General features: G+C 45.3%; 1 protein-coding gene across 1 annotated transcript in view; it reads left to right on the top strand.

The window, feature by feature from the left end:
• LOC311310778 (collagen alpha-1(XII) chain-like) overlaps nucleotides 1-9,739 on the top strand; it is a gene marked incomplete at its 5' end in the record, with an annotated part of 86,634 nt that extends 76,895 nt beyond the window's left edge. Inside the window, 13 exons of the mRNA XM_084440328.1 lie at nucleotides 170-256; nucleotides 802-855; nucleotides 1,926-2,021; nucleotides 2,629-2,682; nucleotides 4,052-4,105; nucleotides 4,302-4,355; nucleotides 4,467-4,538; nucleotides 4,784-4,819; nucleotides 4,917-4,983; nucleotides 5,141-5,326; nucleotides 5,801-5,869; nucleotides 7,205-7,375; nucleotides 8,812-9,739. Coding sequence (XP_084296454.1) covers nucleotides 170-256; nucleotides 802-855; nucleotides 1,926-2,021; nucleotides 2,629-2,682; nucleotides 4,052-4,105; nucleotides 4,302-4,355; nucleotides 4,467-4,538; nucleotides 4,784-4,819; nucleotides 4,917-4,983; nucleotides 5,141-5,326; nucleotides 5,801-5,869; nucleotides 7,205-7,375; nucleotides 8,812-8,933 — 1,122 coding nt within the window. The 3' untranslated portion in view covers nucleotides 8,934-9,739. The remainder of the gene's footprint in view (nucleotides 1-169; nucleotides 257-801; nucleotides 856-1,925; nucleotides 2,022-2,628; nucleotides 2,683-4,051; nucleotides 4,106-4,301; nucleotides 4,356-4,466; nucleotides 4,539-4,783; nucleotides 4,820-4,916; nucleotides 4,984-5,140; nucleotides 5,327-5,800; nucleotides 5,870-7,204; nucleotides 7,376-8,811) is intronic.
• Nucleotides 9,740-24,190: the final 14,451 nt, after the last annotated feature.

Raw genomic sequence — 24,190 nt, forward strand, 5'->3', positions numbered from 1 at the left:
GCGCTGCACTCCGACCTCCCGACCCCGCCGGGTTGTGAACTACCGGCGCCGGGACTCCCAGGCGGATGGTTCTTAGGGAGATGACATCACTGGCTGACGACCAAATCCACCCCGTTACTGTATCTCAGCTCACCAGTCATCTGTGTCTCTTCCCCTGTTCGTCATCCAGAGAGACGAGTCCAAGTGCCCGTCCCTCCCCAAGTCATGCACATGCAACGTGGAGAGCAGCGGCCCCGCGGGGCCCACGGGGCCAGTGGTAAGGACCCCCACACACACTCCGAACCAGGGCCCTCCTAACCGGGGCCCTCGACATGTACCTGGGCCGGTACTTCACTTCAAACCTCTGGTGATTTCTAACCGGTTCGAAATATATCACGGTGGTCTGGGTATCATGTTCACCTTGGCATTAATGCACTGTACACTCAACATCAAGTCAACATGGACCATAAAAGATGATCTTTATTAAGAAGGGAGGGGGGGGGGGCACCCCCTTGATAAGGACCATCTATTCTGACAGCACACAGATGCTAAGTTACTCCTCTGAACTTTCTGAACTCTGTGTAGCTCCATCTCTCCATCTCTCTCTCTCTCTAGCTCAAGCTCGATCTTTCTTTTTAGGTATAGCTCTCTCCCCTCTCTCTCTTTCTCTCTTTCCCTCTCTCTCTCTTTTTCTCTAGCTCTAGCTTGATCTGTCTATCTAGGTAAAGCTCTCTCCCCACTCTCTCTCTCTGTCTCTCTCTCTCTCTCTCTCTCTCTCTCTCTCTCTCTGTTAATTTGTGCCAAATGCTCCTCTTTCTCCAGGGTGCACCCGGTAATAAAGGTCCCAGGGGTGAGAGAGGAACGTCTGGCTCTGCGGTGAGTACCCCCCTATCCCCCCACCCCACTATCCCCCACCCCCCTAACCTCCCACCCCACTATTCCCCCACCTCCCTATCCTCCCACCTCCCTAACCTCCCACCTCCCTTTCCCCCCACCCCCCTATCCCCCCACCTCACTAACCCCCCACCTCCCTAACCTCCCACCCCACTATCCCCCCACCCCCCTAACCTCCCACCCCACTATCCCCCCACCCCCCTAACCTCCCATCCCACTATCCCCCCATCCCACTATCCCCCACCCCCCTATCCCCCCACCTCCCTATCCCCCCACCCCACTATCCCCCCACCTCACTAACCCCCCACCTCCCTAACCTCCCACCCCACTATCCCCCCACCTCCCTATCCCCCCACCCCACTATCCCCCCACCCCACTATCCCCCCACCTCCCTAACCCCCACCCAACTATCCCCCCACCCCACTATCCCCTCACCTCCCTATCCCCCCACCCCCTAACCTCCCACCCCCCTATCCTCCCACCCAACTATCCCCCCACCCCACTATCCCCCAACCTCACTACCCCCCCCTTCTATTAACCGTCCACCTCACTACCCCCCCCCTTCTATCCCCCTACCCCACTACCCCCCCCACCTCACTATCCCCCTACCCCACTACCCCCCCACCTCACTATCCTCCCCTCTCATATCCCCCCACCTCACTATCCTCCCCTCTCATATCCCCCCACCTAAGCTACTGGCTTACCTTTCAAAAAAAAGTAACAAAAAAAAAGAGGCAAGTCATAAAATGGTCAACCAGTCTGGGGAATATTGGAGTCTCCCGTAAAATATATCTGCCCTTGATGAAAACCGAAACCTGTTTACAGTGCGAGCAGCTTTGAAGTGGGAAGAGGCACATCTGAACTCAATTATCGGAAGAGTTGTTAGTCGTCTTCTTGATACTAAGGGAGGCTCGGTTCGATAGTGCAGAAGCATTCCACAGTGTCTGGTGGTGCCTTGTTCCAGAAACCTCTGCGATAGCAGATCTGGGTAGCAGGCGAGACCTGGAGATGTGGTGCTCATCTCTTGCCTGTCTCTGGGTGTTATCTGACAGGGTCCGATCGGGCCACGCGGAGAATCGGGGGTTCCAGGACCTATGGGTCTACCCGGCCCTCAAGGCCCTAGCGGGATGTCTATGCCTGGTGAAATGGTGAGTCACTCACACTCACACTCTCACACACACACACACACACACACACACACACACACACACACACACACACAGACCTCCCCCCTGCCACAGGCATTGCTGCACACAGCTAGTTTTCAGCGGTCGCACATAAATCCCACAATGCCTTAACACATCAAATAGTGGTGGTTTGCCATTATATTATGCAAGGAATTTACAAGCCCTGGAATAATGGTGGCAGAGGTCTGTTTAGCCCGCATTCCTCCATGTCTGGGGATTGACATGATAGCAGGGCCTTTAAACCACCTAATCTCAAACGCATGACATAAATCAGCTTGGGATTTCCTCCTCTGAAACCCAACCTCAAGAAGAAGAAAGAAAAACCTTCCGTCAGACCAACACCAGACATCCACACGTTGTATTGCGTCCTCGTTACATAATGTTTATCTTGGAACGTTCCGGAACGCGTTGGCAAAGCCCGTCTCTTAGACACCGGGCGGTCTGACAGGGGCACTGAATGAGTGTTGAACGTGCAGCGAGGTTCTTCTGGTCTCTCTCACCGGCCGTGCTCTCCTCTTCTCTCTCCCCCGCGCTACATGATTCGGTTCTTCCCCCCTTGTCTCTCCAGGGTCGCCCGGGACCGAAGGGAGACGCTGGAGACTCCGGCCTACCTGGACAGAAAGTGAGTTATGTTCTGGCTGGGAGCCCTGGCTGTGTGTTTTTTTTTTGTTTAAAACAGGAAACCAGGGGATAATTCACTGTATGTTTTTTTGCTACTATTCTGGCCTCTGTCCACGTAGTGAGCCACAGACGATATATTTCACATGAGGGAGGACAGTAAGGATTTCAGTCTCTCTTGGCGTTCAGAGTAAGGGAGTTAAAAGCGAACCACCTTTATATTATTAACGTAACGCCGCTTAAACAAATGCCTTGCCTTCCACAACGCGTTTGCCCTCGTTGTCAGCGAATTTTGAACCGTTCGCTAAACTGATGAGGTGATACTGAATTTAATGGAAAAGGACATTGGCCAGGTTTCCCGAACGAGTTAAGAAGCTTCTTAACTCCAAAGTACTTCTTAACTCCCATGCAAAGGGTTGCTTAAGAAGGGTTCCTTAAGAAGGTTCTTTATCGGGAAACCCGGCCATTGTTGTGGAGTTATAAGGCCCTTGTCTTTCTCAGACAACGCCTCTATTAGACATGGCACAGCAGCACAGGGTGTTGGGGTGAGTAACTCACGCTACGTGCGCGAGGAACGAAGCTGGCTCGACCTTCTCAGCGATACTGACGACACCACGGACGTCTCGATAGCTTCCAGGCTTGGCTTTTGACTTTGAACACAGTAACAATGCACTTGCACGTGTCCCCAATCAGCCACTCCTGTACTTAAGAGATCACCGGAGATGGTCCCCATTAACTGTGTTTATAGACACGGAGGCTGACTAATGCCCTCTGAAGCCCCCCACCAGACCCATTGAAGAGCATCTGTTTGTTCTGTTCCCAAAGCCCAACCATTATGGTCTGAGATGAGAACGGCTGGTTGTTTACTGAGGACCGTATCCCCTTAGACAGAGTGCTAGGGTTCAGAGTTCACGTTCCTGTGTGGACGCCACTTGACCCCAGACACCGAATGACTAAGGTGGATGAGAACGGATCAATGTATCAGTGTAGCTTTGTTGAACCCATCTCCGTGTGAAATGCGATGTGGGTAGTTTGCAGGTGACCATGTTGGAGCAGATGCTATAGCAACATGCATTTAATGACTTGCAGAGTGTGCAGCACTGGTTTATAATGGCCAATAAAACGGATCTGGAATATATTATGTTCCCTGTAAATCTTATGCCAAAGCATCAAAGGCAAGTGAAGATTGACAATAAAAAAAAGTGTGCAAGGTTTTGGAGCAAATGAGAAATAAAGGGAGATTTATTGTTTGACATGCGGAAAAAAATGGTGGTGAAACAAACTGGTTCTAGTCGGTTGGTCAAAGTTAACTGACCTTTGTTAATGTGGCTTGTGAGAAAATCAATTGTCTTGCTTTTTCCTACGTTTCCCAGGGTCCACCTGGGCCCGCTGGTGGTGTCGGCCCGATCGGACCAGCTGGAGTGAGGGTGGGTAAAATGTACTTGATTATAACCCAGATAGCAAGCGGATGTGTAATTATTCTGGGCCATATATGGGCCGGAACTAAGCCACAAGGGCCAGATCTGGCCTGTATATGGCCCAGATCCCCTTGCTATCTAGGTGTGTTCTCTACACGTTTCAAAGCTCTGCATCAGGCTCAGTTCTCTGCTCCTGTGAATACAGGGACCCCCAGGAAAAGAGGGACATGCCGGACCCAGAGGTCCAACGGGACCGATGGTACGTTCCCACAAAACCCAGTAGCACTCTGTTCCGTGTAGAGTTTGTGCTTTGTAAACTGACAGTAAACATGGTTGATTAAGCGTGAATGTATTTTTTGATGTTGTCCAGGGAACTCCTGGATCTCCTGGGATACCCGGAGCTGCAGGGCAACCTGGGAAATCTGGCGATACCGGCGTCTCTGTGAGTAGCGCTGTCACCTCTCCCAGATAGCAAGCGGATCTGGGCCATATATGGGCCGGAACTAAGCCACAAGTGCCAGATCTGGCCTGTATATGGCCCAGATCTGGCCTGTATATGGCCCTGATCGGACTGCTGTCTGGGCTCCGTCCGCGCTGCGCAGATAACCAACAGGCCGGTGGACTCCGGCGCCGACGCGTTCGCTCATGCAGTGTGATAGAATGTCTTCCTCTCTTCTGCTGTTACAGGGTCCTTCTGGGGTGAAAGGAGACAAAGGAGAGAGAGTAAGTTGACCCTTTCTGCTTTCCGTAGTTCAACCTGTATCCGTCAGTCATCTGCTGTGGTTTGTATTCATCACCACACCTACTTCTCTGCTTCTAGGGGGACTTTGCTCCTCAGAACATGATGCGATCCATCGCCAGGCAAGTCTGCGAGCAGCTAGTGAACGGTGAGGGAGCTTCTTTTGTTTTTTTCCGCACCACACTTAGAAGTAGTTCTGGCAACCCCCGGGAAAACCCGACTCCCTGCAGAACTCCTGTCTGCCTTTCTAGAAAGCTCCGCTCTTTTTCCCTCAACGCTCTTTCCCTCCTCTCCTCACGTTACAGCGCAAATGAACCGGGTCAACACCATCCTGAACCAGATCCCCAACGGCTACCGCAGCAACCACAGCCCCGGCCCCGCCGGACCCCCCGGCTCGCCCGGCAACCAGGGTCCGCGCGGAGAACCGGGCCCGACGGGGAGGAACGGCTTCCCCGGGAGTCCCGGACAGCCCGGTCAGCTGGGAGAGAGAGGTACGCCGCCGGCAGCCGCTGTTCCTTTTGTCTGAGGAACTTTCTGGTGGGATAATTCTAGAGTTCTAGAATTCTAGATTCTAGAATTATCCCGCCCGAACGTTCCGCAGTAATCCGTCCGTTTATCAACGGACGGATTAGAGTGTGGCGCTCTGTGGAGTCAGTGGGTGTTTAGCGTCGTATTTACTTGTCATATTGTTTTTTGCGGTTGTCGTACAGCAGATGGGCCTTCTACTCTGTGTTATGTCAGTGGGATGTGTTAAATTAAGCCTTTACAGGCTTTACTCTGTCTCATCTTCAATCCTAATTCTATTTGTCTGTGTTCTCCGTGTGTCTCCGATTATTTTCAGTGGTTCTAGGGCAACGTCTGGGACCTGGTTGGGATATTTTTGTTCTGCGGCAGCCATAACACATGAGGTCTTAACACGAGGTCTTTGTAGTGCGTGTCTGAGTCCGTGTCGTTGTTTGTTCCAGGACTTGCGGGGGAGAAGGGTGAGAGAGGAACCGCAGGCGTTGGACAGAGGGGACAGAGAGGACCTAACGGTATGTTTTTCGCATAATATCGCTATTCGAGAACCATAACAACAATCCAGCCACTGTTGTCTTGCGCCGTGTCATGACAAATACACATACAGAGGGGTCATATCTCTCCGAAATGCGCTACGCCCCAGCTCGGCTCACCCTGCTAAGTTCTAGCCCGAAGCCGTGCTCAGGCAGCTGTACTTCATAAATTACCACCAGCGCTCTGTCGTCTGAGTTCCCCGTGTTAAACCTTCCAGGCCTTCCAGAGGATCCGTGTTGATTTTGTGTGAGGTGCTCACACAGATGTTCAAATGCAGTTGTTTAAAAAAAAAAAAAAATCCCAGTCAGAGTAAACAAGAATCGCTGCACATCAAGATACTATATCAGAGGTCATGGATCAACCCGATGACCTCTCTCAGATCACATACGGTCCAGGCAGTGTGGGTTGAGGAGGGGCGAGAAGGAGAGCAGCTGCTTGCTGAAGAGGAGTTCCCAGAAAGGGAGAGAGGGGCTACGCTCGTCACAGATACCGGGTCCCGATATGCAATATTGTCTTGATTTGTATAGAGTTGCGGGGATGATTATCAAAGTCAGACATTCTTTTTCTTATGAAAAACAGAAGTGTTCAGAACTCGCGTCTGATTCCGTAGGTTCTGTGAGCTGACAGAGAGAGAGAGAGAGTCCTGAAACCAAAGAACGGACAGGAAGTCAATTGGTTTTAACCCCCTGAAGGATTAGCGGTAGACCCCAGCCAACAGCCCTGTGAGGTCGTCCAATATAAACATAAGATGATCCTGCCAGAGTAGCTCAGCTAATACAGACATCTGGTTTGTCTGTAATACCTGCAGTAAAACAGCCGGCTGAGTTAGCTAAAGTAACAGGCTTGGATGAGAAGGCCTTCGATAAGAACGTGAGGGGAAAAAAAGGGGGGAAGTCTGAGCGAGGCCTACAGTACAAGGTCAAGACCAGGGAAGTTTGGACCGGGGAAAAGGGATTGCCCAGCTTAAAGGGAGAGCAAATAGTGATAGTGATAATGAGTGATTGTTGAAGGGAGAGTTAGATTGGTGCACGAAGGTCTTCTCTTTCTCTCATCGGTTTCGTTCGCAAGACATGGTCCAAACACGTAGAGTCTGAGGAGGAACATTTCCAAGCTAGCTTTCTAAACGTCATGGAGAGAGGAAAAAGGGATCCGCCGACTCAGGTTTTTCCTTCACTATTTTATTGAATGTTCCAAACGTCGTGGCGGAAAACCAGTCACCGTTGCCCGCGCTTCCAATCCCCGTCGGGATCGGAGGGGGGACGACGATGACAGGGGCTGATCCCGATTGTGACGGTTGATGTTTTTTCTCCCGCCAGGCCCACCGGGCGAGTCTCGGACGGGCCCTCCTGGACCCCCAGGCTCCTCCGGGGCCCGCGGACCCCCTGGCCGCCAGGGCTTTGCAGGGATTAGGGGACCGCCTGGCCCCGCTGGCTACTGTGACTCCTCTCAGTGCGTGGGCATCCCTTACAATGGACAAGGATACAGAGGTGTGTGAACAGCAGCGTCGCACGACTATTTATGACTGCATGAGACTAAAGCATGGAATACCCCCGAAAAACAAGCATGGAATTTGTGGTCTGAAAAATGACATAACATAAATGGGATTACAAGGTGTTACATAACATAGTTTGATGATGTACTGTAACCTTGTTGGTTGAGTGACAACAAAATTTATCGTAGAAAATATCTTGATTGTAATCAGTTTATTACATTGTTGATATTTGGAGATTAGAGTAAAAAAAAAAGGGATGCTGCCATTCCAATTGAAAACTAACATCCTTTTTAACCTATTGCAGGTTTTCCATAGTAAACTTTCTAAATCGCCTGTGCTGCATTCACTTTGAATATCCTGAGTCCTGTTACTGAGATACACTCACACGCTATAAAGCGGTTTGGGGATAACCACCAAGGAAATGATTAGTAAACAAACTATAATGAAACAAACAAACAACAAACAAAAAGGACTGGTACTAACAACTACTTAGAGCAAGTAGAACAAACAAAACAACGCTGATGGCAAGAAGGTAGTGGTCTGTTTGCATCTTGAAGCCAAAGAACCATCAAAGACCTGGTATCGGGTGGAGGAGCATGTGCAAAATACAAACTACAAATACTAACAAGTCGGATCTGTAGCAGAAACAACAACAGCACCAACTCCAACAACATTGTTAACATGGTTTACTCTGAGGTGATATCTGTAAATAAACTAATTGTGCCTTGTAAATGATTTTTGAATCACATCCACCCAATTTAGTTTAACACCTGTAGAACGCTCGTGCCTTGTAACCTCCTGCTTGCCTAATGCCAACATGAATGCCTCTTGCCCTCCCTTCTCTGTGTCACTACAAGTGATGTCCCCCATAAACTGCTCAGGGCCATATTAGAACCACGTGCCTTTTGTACAAGTGACCCTGGTGGTTTGGGTAGTTTAGTTTCCCTTCATCTCCAACCTGCCAACTCTCCTGCTTCTGTTTTCCCTGTTCTCGTTTGGCTCTGGCGTTAGTTAGTAGTAGTATTCCGATACCAGCTGTACCTCTGTGTGTTGTGAGAAGGAACATCACAATCCCAAATGTAGAACTAGACTGGTGATTGAACTCTTACTTGATTTTGATATTTTTTGTTGTTCATTTTGTAAATGAATGAGTTGCAGCACATGGCAATGATGAGTCTGGTAGATAAGTCGCCCTCATCTCAAACTATTTTAAACATTGGAACACTAACATCAGTCAGATATAGAAAACGCACTGAATTGTTTACAGACCTTTTCTATCAGTGCCCATGTCATCTGTTTTTACCACTACCATTTCACTCATATTCTGATATTCATAGTTTGATATGTTGTATCAAAGACATTCATCTTGTGCTTTTTGAAACATACTCTGAGAAATTACCCTTAAATTGGCCAAACACTATTTCCAACCAGACCCATACCCATCTGAGCCTGAAACCTACGTAGTCCCAATCCAAGAGGAAGACGAGTTCTCACAAAACAAGCGTCGAAAGAGGTCACTATCAAGAAAGGAGTCCAAAAGGATAGCGTCATAAGAGAGGATGGTTTTTGTTGTTCTTCTTCTTCCTGTTTGTTAATGCTGTGTCCATATATGAATATCATTGAGGGCTATGCACATTTCACACTAAAAAAGGGGTTTGATACCTCGTCTTTATTTGGTTGTACCTTAAAGCGTTTGTGAATTCATCGTTTGTGGGGGGAGAGGTAGCAAAGCATAAACCTGAAATTATTCCATGGGAATCTGTGATATTGTTGTCTTTTCCCTATTGTGTCTTTTGCTTGTAACATATCTGCATTAAGTGTTTATCAAATTGCAGTGTTGGACAATGCACTCTTCATCACAAAACCAACATTTCAAAGGTATTAGAGGAAAGAAAATGTTTAGTTTTTGTTTCAGTGTTGGGATGAGGAGGAAACGCCTCTTTTTCAGTCACATTTCATCCAATTTGTCTGATCATAAAACTAAATGTTTTCTAGTCCTTTTTCATAGTTTTGCCTTTTTTTCTAACTTAAATATGGCCTTTTGTTCTGCATCTTCCGAGTTTTTCCATTTCAGTACTGCAGTTAAACATGGCTTCCATTTTGTATCTCTAGACTAAATATTTATCGGTTTCTTATATCAAGTCACAGCTGATTTTACCAAAGGTGGAATTGCATGTCTGTGGTGTATATTTAGTACGGTTTTTTAATCAGAATATAGTGGTTGTCATTGTTGTTTTATCAATATCTAATGCAGTTGGAATTTGTGTGCAAGACTATGGATATGGTATTGCTGCTTCATGTTTTAACTGCAGCTTGTGAATTCCACAGCCTTATTTTCTTATTTATTTCTGAAACAGAAGAGGCATTTTTCAATAAAACTACTGAAAATTTAACCTGGCATTTGTGCTTAATTCCATCATTCTGACTTGGACTGCACGCAGCTGGGCAGTAATATGACACCCAGTTCCTTTTTTCCCTCTGCAAATGTTTTTAGCAGATGACAAGACCTTGCAATACAAATATGGTGAAGAGGACAGAGTAGATAAGGGAGTCTGGAAAGACACTTCACTTGAAGACATACCCCGAAGAAAAAGAGCATGCTACCGTGTGCTCACATTAACATGGCACTTAGACACATACGTAGGAAATTGAGAATTCAACTCAGCAAACCATTGATGCTCAGCTTTTTCCTCTCAGATACTTTCCTCCTGAATCATCCCCCTGAACCCCAGACATAAAAGCTTAATTGCTAAGTACACAAGTCAGACTCACAAATCTCTATAAGCCCAATCATCGGGTCACAACCTATTAACTACATGGAAACACCTCATCATCAGTAGTTTGGTCAACTGTGTTGGAGATGATTTCATTTCTGCTTAACTACAGTATGAATCATCCGAGCTACTTGTTACTACGTACTGAAACACATCCGCGTAGGACAGCCTGTGAAGGAGACCCTAAATGAAGAACAAAAGACAGAGAGATGTGAAGACATTCTTTGTGGGACTTTGCTTTTAACTGTGTAGTGTTCCCCACTACGGTATGATGGTATCGGGAGAGGCAGTATTCGTTCTTCAAGTGAACCATGTCCAATTAACAATGACCATGACGTTTTTGAGTTGAACTACATACACTCAACCAGAGAATAAAAACACATTCCTACTTATTCCTATAGAAGGTGATAAATGATGGAGATTTGGTATTGAAGATTCAATGGCCGAGGAGAGCAAGTAGTACACTGGACAGGATTGCAGATCAGACTCAGGGTTTATTGAGTACAACAGCAGACAGATCCTGGGTCAGTCACAGACATACACACCCTAGCGCAGTGTAGTCGGATCAGACCAAATAGCATTGAGTTTGTGCTAGCTTTATAGTCACGGCGGATCCTATACATAGTTCTTCAGTTTTACGCCCTTATAGAATAGAATAGAATAGAATAGAATATACTTTATTGTATACAATGTTACCATATGGGTCCTGGCACTGAGAATAGCTTTAAGGACAACAACAACAACAACAACAATAGAACAGACCAGAGAGTCATCAGAAAACCTCTTATCATAAGGAGCTCCCCTCCAGGCTCTCTACCTGCAGTATTGTAGGTTCCACTCTGGTATTTTTGATCAGCAAAGTTCTGGAAAGTTCTGGAGCTTAAATGGAAAAGGATGACCAGGCTTGGACTAGCCTTGACTCCTCTGGGTATGCAACTCTTATTTGTTCCCAGCCTTTCAAGTCATTCCCTGGACCTGGACCTCTCAAAGAGAGCCATGCTGATTAAGATGCTCTCTTTGATGGCAAAATTCAAAACAGAAACATAAATATTTCAGACAGTTTGTGTTTTTTTCCCCCCCTCTCTTACGAAACACATATCACTGCACTTCCTTGACCCCTGCGCAATAAAGAGCTGATCAAAGGGATTTCACATTTTGAAGTTCGAACACAATCCGTGTCATTGCCCCACGGACACTCCTCTGAAACCGGCAGGGCTGGATCGTCGGAGAGAGAACGCTATTGGCCCGGAGGATCCGATAGGGCGGGGCTGGTGCTGCGGACAACAGGAGCCCCAGGCTGCACATTTTCCGAGGGTTCCTCCTGCAGCGTCTGCAGGACTACGGGGTCTCCGACTGCAGCGTGCGCCGGACCTGGCTCGACTACTTCTCACATCTGCAGAATATAATCAAACACTTTATTGTGAAGCCTCATTTGTCAGTGAGGAGTTCTTGATTAATGGCACTCGGGTCCTTTACCATTGCAAACACACCAGAAACTGCTTAAGAGTGATGAACACCTCTGTATCACACTCCACTGCTCAATACAAAGGACCTCACTTACTTCAGGAGGGCATATGTGGAACTAATGTGTAATTCATAATGTTACAGCCATATAGCTTATAAGAAGTCAATGTTTCGGGGCAAAGCATCGAGTCGCAAGAGAGCAGCTTTCAACACGATGTAGACCGATGTTTATAAGTTGCTGTGAAGTGTAATAAAAACTCATCTTCTGTCTCGGTTTTTTGAGGCACTTAGCAGAACTATAAACTGGAGTCTCCCTGGCCAGAGATGACCTCATGGAAAGAGAGAGGCAGGCTAGTCTGGCAGAGTCGCTTGTCTGCGCAACATGAGGTGTTGCTTGAGAAGCCACTCCATTTCCTGGTAGCTGCTTCATCTGCTTTGACACCAACAGTGACAGCAGACATCATTCACAAGGACGACTCCTCTCCCTTTTGATGAATGAACACCTGGAGTCTAGAGGAAAAGTACAAACGGCAGCATTAGTGCTGGTTTTTACTGGGTACAAGTGCCGAATATGTCTCTAACCACAGAATATTACGGCATTTTCCGACATGTATATCATCCCAAGCGGAATTCCTGACACGGCACTTTGCAGATGACATCATCCCATACGATAATGTCAGTCAAAAGGATATTATGATGTGTATCTAAGATGGAATAAAGCATCAGTAACTTTGACGTGAGATGCGCTTGTTAAACACGAGCAGATGTTTTCCAGGGGAAGTAAAGGAAAAATCCATGTCAATAGTGCAATTACCCTCATAGTAGGTCTGACTATTACACAGTAATAAGTCGTACACTGCCATTAAAACCGGTTGAGGCACATCATCTGGGAGAAAGAAAACATTTTGCAGATTGAATTTCATCTCATATGCATCGTAAGACAAATTTCAATTTCAAATAATTTACATGTTTTGCTGCTGGTCACACATGAGACTTCAGGTGTGCTATTATAGAGATGTTTCATGTAAAATGTTTAGGATAAAATGTGCACTGGACCCTTCATTGAGCGACACTATGGACTGATCCATAAGTACTGGGAAAACTGAGAATTTCTTCATGCTTTTGCTCTTTCTTAAACGTGAAAAATCGGTCTCATAGCGTGCATACCTTCACAGTCCCATAATCCAGAAGCGTTTAGAGGGCCAAACCCGACAACTCAGCAATTAGTAGGCCTACTGATATTCTCTTTACTCTGGGACGTGGTCCAATGGAAATGGTCGCCTAAACAGAATTTCAAAACATTTCTACTGTCCTCTTATTGACAAATAAAACACAGCACGGCTCAGTGAACTCAGTGAATATATGACATTCCTTGTGTGCTCAGCCAACATTACAACAATAGACAGTATTGAAATCAGACTAAAATCTTTCAACAATGTCCTATTTAGTCCAATCAAACTTTCCTCCCCTGATAATAACTAGCCTGCTGGTACATGGGTTGGGTGGGATAGTATATGTTAGGATAATTGTTACAACTTGCAGGATGGCCACTTATAACAATTTCACATGCCTGTCAAATACATATCTTCTGCTAAGGACTCAGCATGAAGCATTTATCACAAATAGCAACTATTACTTGTCTTTAAGGCAAAGGGTAAGTGTTCCTTTTTAAGGCGTTAAGATGATGTTTAAGTGACTTGTGTTTAGACATGAGCACAATATGTCGGTTCTGTTTGGTATTTTGAGAGCATGTCATTAGAATACACCAATATTAGTGAAGTATTTCTTATAATTCCAAGAATGTCTGTGTTTGACGAGGGTGAAGATTTAGATGCAAACGTTCCCAGTCTCTCTTGCAACATTATTGTAAATATATAACAAATTTGCAAGAAACTAACAATGCAGCAATGTAGTGTGAAAGACAAGTGAAAGACAAGTTTCATACAGACATACATTATTGTATGTTGGAGGCTGTTAGGGACTTCCAGCAGGCAAGGGGAGTGACAGGTAGATTTCGATAAAGAGGGTTTTTATTTACCCCCAAAAATGCTGAAAATAATTCACAGGAAAATATGACTAAAGTTCTGGGCTCATAAAAGAGATCAAAGAAACAGCTCTTAACTCGGGATGTACAACTGAACATAACTAACCTCCCAAACTGCACAGAATGGAGAACATACACTGGCAGATCAGACCATTTACCCACACACGGGGGTCACAAACAACAAAGACTACTATCTAACATCCAAATAACAAAACAGTAGAACTCCTCCGAAGATTAACTTATTTATAATACACCATTAACCAAAACCAAAGTGTCAAACCTAATAAATCCTAAAGAAACAAACAAATATCTAAATCAAGTATAACACTCCCCCCCATGATGTAGCGGTCATTTGGCCCGGCCTGATTGGCCACTTAGTTGGTCTGGTTCTGGGCTGCACCCTTTAGCTCCAGCTCGTCAAGATGTCCTCCAACAATGGCGCCCCCCAGCACTGGTAACTCAAACACATGCAAATTAGAACCACAATTTAACTGAAGAACCTAACATCTTGACTGTACAAAAGTTAACTAAATGTACACACTACAAAACAGAACGAATGCACTGTCCAACTGCTAAATAAAGTTTAGATATGATGTATGAAACAAAAAACCTCTGTCATGTCATGTATTTTTCCAGCTATGTGTTTGTGCCTGAGATAAAGGACAAAAGAGAAATGAATGTCATGTAAGTGCCCAAGGGTTACCGACGTAAATAAGCGTTGTGGCTGTGAGAGCGGCCATCACAGAGTCTTTCTCAACTGGAGGCTTCAGCCTAACGTAAAACCACCCAGGCCCTATATCACAATGTCATTCTCTCCCCATGGAACATGACCACAGGAATGATTTACACACATCTCTTATTGGTTCTGAAATGATGAACTGTTCTTTTCAAGTACGCAATAGATACAATTACAAATAAAAGTTGGAAGTAGAAGCGCATCTTGGATTTTACGACAGTGATGACATTGTCAAGCTATGTGGCGGACAAGGAGCAGATGTCCCTAAACTCAAAAGGCTCTTAAGACATTTCAAAACAGAATTCCACAGGAATTGTGGCTGTGATCTGTTATTGAACCACACCCAGAACAACATATTGTTGGTTTCAAATGTGTAGTCAGTCTAGTCAATCTGCACTAGTCAACATTATTGATTTATGATTTGATTAATTAATACAAGAAAACCAGGCTTCCTCTGTTTTATTAGTCTGATGATTTAGAACAGCTTTATGGCAATACATGAGTAGTAACATCTATATGGCAATACATGAGCAGTGTTAATCACTATGGGTGTGGGACAGTCTATCAGTCAGGGTTGAGTGATGGTTTCTGATGTGGACCCCTCCTCTTGCTCCTGATTGGTGGGTTAGTTTGTCTGTGGTATATGCTCAGTATGGGTGTGTGGACACACGGAAATGTCTCAGTGTAGCCTGAGCACGACCCCGCTTCCCTATGGGGCAGACGAACCACACCACAGTTGCACCAGAAGACTTTTGAGCGACTTAGAAGAACCATTTGCAGCTGGTTAATTCCATCACTGTCATTTGAAGGACTTAATCGCGCATGTAAATCTAAGCCAGTTTTGACTTCTGCCTCAAAGAACATACTTCAGTCTGCAGATCCCTAGTGTTTGCTTGTGTATTATGAAGTATGGAATATGGGTTTGCCGCAGTTTTTACTGGTGAGATTATCATCAAGTCCCCATCAGTGTGTGTGTGTGTGTGTGTGTGTGTGTGTGTGTAACAAGTCTAATTTTGATGGCTAGACAAGAATGCACCTCAGCTGGGTGAAGACACATCTGCTGCCTAATCAGTCATGCAAAATCTGTTGTCCAACGGCAATAAAACATCATTTGAACACGGTCCAGCTGATCACATCAAAGTGAGTAAGACATCATATGAACCTTCACAACATTGGAATGATGTGATGTAGATACTTCTTGAAGAGATACTACAACCCAATTCTGAACTCTAGAACTGCCCAGAGAACTGTCTGGAACTGAAGCTTGAATAGCTTCCCCTTGTCTTTCAAAGAATTACAACTCATTTGATTTTTTGTCTTAATAATTTCCAACACGAGTTTAGGCTTGAATCTGTACTGCACCCAGGGGCCCACAGCAGAAAGGCTGTACTCAATCAAACGGAGCGGTTATTTGGGTCTCAGAGGGATCACAGCAGAACAGTTAATTGTAGTAATCAAGTGAAGACTTATGATGTAAGATTTGTCCTAAAATAATTCATTAATTAGACTAAATTTAGAAATGACCTATAGATCACAATACTAATCATTATCAAATGCCTAATGAGAGTCGCCTCTATCATTTTAACAAGCATAATTATTTGCAATTAAGACCTAACCCAAAGAAAATGTTTCCTTGGGCATGTCCTTGTGAATATTAATGTGACTAATATTAAGCTCCACTAAACGACTGTTGAAATAAGCCAGTAAGTGGCTGCAGTGTGTCCAAAGAAAAGCCAGTTGTGCGAGGGGTGAGTACCTCCTAAGTGCAGGTTGAGGTCAAACACAGTGCGACTTCTACTCTCACGTTTGAACCAGACACGGCAGTGACCCTTGTGATATTTTGCTATTTCAGCATTAGTTTGAAATCGCTTGTTTATCAAAAAGTCAAGGGGAAAGAGAGACCACGTGTATTTTTTTTTTTATTAAAAAGATGTAGTGACTCATCTGCCACATCAGAAGGCACCACGTAAACAAATAAATGATGTATTCAGCATTTACATAATGGAGGCCATCTGTGTGTCATAGATCGGGCTGGTTTGGTAGAAAGTACTGCACTCCTAATTTAAACCCCAGATATTTTCAGTGTGTTGGCCAATAGGGTTTAATGTCTCTGTTTACACATCCCTGAGACGAGAGGGAAGCCATTCCGTGTGTGTCCAGAGACTGTGTCCTCCGAGTGGGGTCTGGGTGGGGTCTGAGTGGGGTCTGGGTGGGGTCTGAGTGGGGTCTGAGTGGGGTCTGAGTGGGGGTGGGGTCTGGGTGGGGTCTGAGTGGGGTCTGAGTGGGGTCTGGGTGGGGTCTGGGTGGGGGTGGGGTCTGAGTGGGGTCTGAGTGGGGTCTGAGTGGGGTCTGGGTGGGGTCTGAGTGGGGTCTGAGTGGGGTCTGGGTGGGGTCTGAGTGGGGTCTGAGTGGGGTCTGAGTGGGGTCTGGGTGGGGTCTGAGTGGGGTGGGGTCTGGGTGGGGTCTGAGTGGGGTCTGGGTGGGGGTGGGGTCTGAGTGGGGTCTGAGTGGGGTCTGGGTGGGGGTGGGGTCTGAGTGGGGTCTGGGTGGGGTCTGAGTGGGGTCTTAGTGGGGTCTGAGAGGGGTCTGAGTGGGGTCTGGGTGTGGGTGGGGTCTGAGTGGGGTCTGAGTGGGGTCTGGGTGGGGTCTGAGTGGGGTCTGAGTGGGGTCTGGGTGGGGTCTGGGTGGGGTCTGGGTGGGGTCTGGGTGTGGTCTGGCTGGGGTCTGAGTGGGGTCTGAGTGGGGTCTGAGTGGGGTGGGGTCTGGGTGGGGTCTGAGTGGGGTGGGGTCTGGGTGGGGTCTGAGTGGGGTCTGGGTGGGGGTGGGGTCTGAGTGGGGTCTGAGTGGGGTCTGAGTGGGGTCTGAGTGGGGGTGGGGTCTGAGTGGGGTCTGAGTGGGGTCTGAGTGGGGTGGGGTCTGGGTGGGGTCTGAGTGGGGTCTGGGTGGGGGTGGGGTCTGAGTGGGGTCTGAGTGGGGTCTGGGTGGGGGTGGTGTCTGGGTGGGGTCTGAGTGGGGTCTGGGTGGGGTCTGGGTGGGGGTGGGGTCTGAGTGGGGTCTGGGCACATCTGAGGCGCTGGCGTGGAGAGAGATTATACAGAGATTATACTGTACCTAAACTATCAGGATCTGCCTTCTCAGAAATCTCAGGCAAACCCACTGGGGAAACACAATGCTCATACAGTAGAAGGTTTAATGTAAGAACTTTTGTCGTAAAATGGGATAAAGTAGCCTACTGTACCTAGCCAAGACGGTTAGTCTGTTACGAAAGTGGAATTATAATTTGTCAAAACAATTTGTCAAGAGTTCACGCCAAGTGTTATGCAGCCCTACCGTGCTACTGTTATGACTAAGTAGCTGACTGTAGCCTATGTAATCCCCATGAGGGAATTAGTGTGAATATTCCTCGGTTTATTCGTAGTTCCTGTTCTAGAATGGTCATCCTGTTTGAGAATACGAGTGAAGTTTGAGGCAGGGCCTGTTTAATTCCAACCCGATCAGGAAACACTGTCTCATTTCCAATAAGGATCATCCCACTTGTGACCACTTGGTGAGTAACACTTCCCAGTTTGAAAAGGCCATACGTTCTAAATCCCTCAATAGCATGGAGAGACACTGAGGGAAACGATTAGTCATTTTTCATACAATGAATGAAGGCTTTATATAATGTTTATTTCACAACGGTCTCCTGGGAATCATGCTATTCTGACTACAAGTTCACATTGACTCTGTGGCAGCTTCCTCATGTACAGCATAATGACCAGCTGTGAAGGAACAGATTTTTTTTACTGTGGGAATCAATTTCCTCGTGGATCCCTTCAGCCAACGTCCAAGTTCTCCAGGCACTCTGAGTCTCCCTGCACTGCCCCGAGGACAGACAGGCAACCTAGTTTTCAGCGTGTTTTAATTAATTAAAGTTCCTGAATAACCAACAAGTATATTCCCGTTTCCCGAAGAACGTGAGCAGAAACAGCCTTCTCATTTGGGCTTTCTGAGGTTTGTTGAAGACAAATTAGGATAGATAGATAGATAGATAGATAGATAGATAGATAGATAGACAGACAGACAGACAGACAGACAGACAGACAGACAGACAGACAGACAGATAGATAGATAGATAGATAGATAGATAGATAGATAGATAGATAGATAGATAGATAGATAGATAGATAGATAGATAGATAGATAGATAGATAGATAGATAGATAGATAATTTAACAATCCCAGTGGGGGGAATTTGGGTCGGCTTGTTCTCAGGGTTCCGCGTGTGCATTCTGACCTTGCTTTTGTCCATGATGCTCCTTATATATGGAATACCTTACAACAGAAGTGTGAGGTACTTCATTCAGTCCCGGAGTTTAGCTGTAGACCTATGTACTTCAACCTGTACTGTTTTATTATTATTATTACTATTATTATTATTATTATCAATGAACATTGGGTTTGTTTTGTTGATTTGTGTAAACTCATCATCACTGTAAATGAGAGAAACCTCAGTGTCTCACGAGTATAAATAAAGGTTTGAAATGAAGTACAGCAGCAATGGGGAAAAAAGTACAGCAGAATAAATAATATACATAGAGAATATACATAATAGATTAGATTGATTAAATTACAAGAAATATACCTACAGTATACGGCACAAAGGAGCGCCTGAACCGCTCCGTATTGCACCTGGGTGGGAGGAGCCTGTGGGTGGGAGGAGCCTGTTTCTGAAGGTGCTCCCCATCTGCCACAGCTCGTCATGGAGGGGATGGGAGGGGTCGTCCAGGATGGACTTCAGTTTGTCCCTCATCCTCTCTACTGCGTCGCCATTTTACGTGTTTTCGTGCATATTTACAAGACTTCATAGTCTCCTTTCCTGATGAACTTTTACGATGCCACGTAGAAGTGCTCCCTATGAGTAGTAGGCTACTAATCTCATTTCCATCTAATCCATCTGATTAAAGAATATTTTTATTGTTTTACCACGTTTCATCTTAATATGGTAATGTAAACCAGAGATGGGGACACATGAGATTAAATCATAACTCAGCAATCCGCCCTTTTTCTTCATCCACACGTCAGTGATGCAGCAGAGGAAAGATAACATGTCAGAAATTGATTTTTATTTATAATTTAATCTGTGAACAAATCAGTACTGTTCTTCAACTCAACTGTAGATTAAGTGCAGGTAAAATCAAGCTAATAAACTATAAATCAGTTTTGGAAAGTGTATGGAAAAGATCATCTAGATGTCTCTGCTACATCAATTTTCCTTATGTAGTCCTTTAGTGCCCTTAAGTCTTAAATGAGTTATAATCAGGTGACAAGTACCAGCCTTGGAATTGTACAGCAATGAATCACTTATTTGACATAGGTCTTTTTCTTAATGGGGATGACGTCACACTAATGTGTTTTTAATGTCCACACTTTATTCAGAGAAATAATCTCTATAAGGCTCTACCAAACTATAACAAATGAGGTTATACTGTACGCTGATCCATGTATACCTTTCCTAAGTATATCACACTTAAATTTAAAGACGTATAAATGATGGTTCATCCCTCTGCAATATGAGAGAGAGAGAGAGAGAGAGAAAGAGAGACAGAGAGAGACAGTGAGTATGAGAGAGAGAGAGGGAGAGGGAGAGAGAGAGATTTAGGGCAAATATTAATCTGAGATTTACGAGCCTTCAGGCTTACTGAGGGAGTAAAAAGACGAGCCCCTGTCCAGCGGGTGACAGAACGAAGGTACGGGGATTAAGGTGTAAAGAACTAAGTGCTCAAGAGCATCGCAGAAGGAAAGATACAGCACATGTGGTCTGGAAGAGGGTTAGCAAGGAGGCAGTTCCAACACTGTCCATCACAATGCTCAGCCTACTCCTGCATGCCATTCTCCACCAGCGGTCCGTGGCCCACCGGCGGTCCGCACAGCGCCATCCAGTGGGCCGCGGAGGCAGTGGTAGCCAACTGCCAAATGGTTAGAAAAAAATAAAATTAAAATAAAAGTTTGGTGATTTTCAAAGCTAGTTATTTTTCTATCTAAATGTACTCAAGAATTCACATATGAATAAAAAATGTCAAGTTAAAATGTATCATTTCAATGACTTGTTTGTTTGTTACGTTTGAATATCACCACGCCGATCACATCCGTTGGCGTTGAGACAAACGTGTTCGGCTAACGTCGCTAGCGAACAATTCCCATGGATCTCATGTATTTGGGAAGGTGGTCCTCTGATTTTTTTTTTATCAGTCAAAAGTGGGCCTTAAGTTACAAAAGGTTGAGAACCTCTGTCCTTCTCAATCATAATCCTAGACTGGACAGAGCCTTGGTCAGGTGCCAGTGCATGTCAACAAGCAGTAAATCTACATGTATCAAAAACCTTTGAGGGGTGGGGGGGCATTCTTCAGGAAACAAAACACTGTCTGAATAACTCATTGAGGGTGAGGGGTATAATGTGATAATTGTAATAATGTAATTTGATAATATAATAATGTAATTTGATATTTGTTACTTTGATTCCATATGGGGCGGCTGTGGCTCAGGAGGTACTGTAGAGTGGTTCGTCCAATGATCATAGGGTTGACGGTTCGAATCCCGGCTCCTCCTGTCCACATGTCGAAGTGTCCTTGGGCAAGACACTGAACCCCAAATTGCTCCCAATGAGCAGGCTATAGCATAAATGAGAGAGGCCATTGTAGAGTGCTTTGGATGAAAAGCGCTACATACTATAAACACAGTTCATTTACCATTAATTAATCCTGGTTAACAGAGAAATCTGCCCATACAAGGTTTTGACGCAAACTGAACTTATTCTGAAAATATTGAACAATTTTTATCCAGATAAGGTCCGTTCGGCATTAAAAGTGCACCTTAAAGAGCACGCACAGTATCATGCCATCTCAACTTCATCCATGAATCGTCTGAAATTAAACCTTGGCTGTCTAGACGAACAGTAACTGGATTCATTTAATAGCTTTGGTAACTGTATCTTTGCTGAGTCTATAGTAATGTGCTGTCCCATGTCTTTAATGATCCTGTGGGCTGATCAAGACCAGTTGCTGGTTGGTTTTCTTTGGAGTTGTCTGTTTCTTTATGAGTTTGGGCTTACTGCTCATTCAGGGGTAACACAGCAGCTTAAGTAAATGTAGAAATGAAACAAATATGGAACTAAACGCTAAATTGTTAAAACCTCTGTGTATTTGGTCCATTATTGTTTATTGTCCTTACATATTAAGAAGGAGAATTGTCAGACACTTTGCATTCCTAAGTGATTATGTTATGTGCGCAGACATTAAATCGCATGACATAAATTGAAGTTAAGCACCCTGTTATTTCCCCATAAACTCTGGCTAAGCCGCCATCATTACAATTGAGTCATACGTTTTACACCTATTTTCCATAAAACAGAGTTTGGCAGATAGACGACTCTTCAAATGACTCCATGCCACCTCTGGGCCGGATCTGTTTCTTGATATATTTTCAGAGTATGGCCAGAGAACTTCTGCAGGCCGTTAACAGCATCACCCTGTTAACAAACCATGAAAATACAAAATTACTCAAACTTATAAGATCATTGGACTTGTATGCCCAAGACTTACCATTTTAGCACCGGTGAGGCTTGAAAACTAGATGCAAAATACAATAAGGTAGCCTATGCAAAACATCATGCACTTAAATCTCCTGACGTTTCTGAGGGAATAGACTAAAGGTAATGTCAATGTGTGCAGTATTTTGGGTGACCTATTCCTTTGGACAAATTTATTGAGGGACCCCTCTGATTAATGTCTTACCATGGCACATTTGAGTGCTTTTGGCGGACGACATTGTTGGTCATCCTAGACTTGAACGCCAAGGTTTTAGTGAATCATACCTTTGCGAATGCCTGACTGGCTGATTCCTGAATGGGGCTCAACCAACCACAGAATCAGTAGCTGGGGATCATGTTCTGGTGAAGCTAATGGAGTGAATATTATGGTCTGGAGGAGAAGGGGTGCAGGGTCCTGGCTAACAGTGTAAGTACATTGCCACTGATTAATGGGTGTTGGAAAAGCCTTGACGGTCTCTCCAAGGCTCATTAGTGAATCACCACTACAAGTATTGAATACTTACTGTACGTTTACAACTTTCTGACTCAGAAGTCCTGGGAACTGATTCCTAGTAGAAGGCACAGATACAGCGTTTGGTCTGACAGGAATAGTGTACATAAGCACTATTTCTAAATCATGCATAAAGTTTAATGCAACAACCCCCTTGGGTGTGAGGAAGTTCTTCAGACGAACAATAAGCACAATTCATCATAGGAAAATATAACATGGCAGCCATCACACCGAACTACAAGCACAACCCGTCATAAAACATCCAAAGGAAAATATAATCTTAGCTTCTGATGGCGGCAGCCAATCCTTCTCCATCTACTGGCATATACAGCAGGTGAGGTGAAAACATGGCTGCCATGTCAACCAACTGTCTCCGCCATGTTTAACACCTCACCAACGCCAGTCTCACACTGACGGACATATGGTCTGTATTTACAGATGTTCACTGTAATGTTTCCGCAATGAGAGGTGAGGGACAGTTTTCAGGAGATGTATTTTGGTTTCATACCAACTTTTTGTCGAACCCTCCAGGCTCTGTCTGTGCTCTGATTGTCTGAAAACAGACATGGCTCATTTGAGCCTTACCCAGATAGCAAGCGGATCTGGGCTATATACAGGCCAGATCTGGCCCTTGTGGCTTAGTTCCGCCCCATATATGGCCCAGAATCATTACACATCCGCTTGCTATCTGGGATCCGTATCTCCAGCTCTGTTTTCACTTACGCTCGCAAGACTGCCCAGATAGCAAGCGGATGTGTAATGATTCTGGGCCATATATGGGCCGGAACTAAGCCACAAGGGCCAGATCTGGCCTGTATATGGCCCAGATCCGCTTGCTATCTGGGTGTTGGTGTTACTGAGTCTGTCCCTCAGCACATGCAGGGCATTGTAGAGAGCTTTTCACCGAGTATCTTCAACAGGGCAAGGAGAACAAGGTGAAGAAGAGCTGTCTCCCAGCCACAGGACGGAAAGGCCCTCACAGTCTTCATACAAATACTATACTGTAAGTGTTTTGCACTTCAGCTGATAGGATAGAGGATTACTAGCATGGCTGAAGCAACATACTCTAGAAAACACTTTGATGTTGGCATTATGCGTCCGTAATGAAAGGGCAAGCCTGATGAGGATCCCCACTGCTCCTGGCTGCCCCTGGAGGAGGACAGCTTGGATGGGAAAGAGGCAGAGGATAAATTCCACCGAAAAAATGTCATATCTACCATAACAGTTAAATGTAATTTTTTTCATGAACATTGGAGGTTTTGCAGTGAATATGAGGAGAGCATGGCTGGCTTCAGATAGCTCCAACTACAAAAAAAGGATAAATGTCACAGCTTATTTCCACCGTGGGAATCCTGGATAAACATTTTAGTAGGCCTACGGCACATACTGTGATGGGATTGAGTTGTGGGACTCTGGACTAAACAATAAAACTAAGGTACACACTCAACATGTGGATAACAAAAGACAAAGCTTACAAGCTTACAAACTTGTCTCCTCTCAATCAGAGTCAATTTAGCCAGTTGTAGCCCTAGGCTGCATTCGGAATCACATACTTCTACTTTTTACTACCAGTATGTACTACAGCTGCCCCTAGAAAGTACATATTTGCACGCAGTATGCATCCAGTTGAGACATACTACCTTGTCATAACATTGTGCCTTGAAATTTGACCACATCCGTCGCTGTCCATGAAGCAACATTCATCCACAGCTGG

Source organism: Borostomias antarcticus (genome assembly GCF_949987555.1).
Source record: "Borostomias antarcticus genome assembly, chromosome: 6".
NCBI lineage: Eukaryota > Metazoa > Chordata > Actinopteri > Stomiiformes > Stomiidae > Borostomias > Borostomias antarcticus.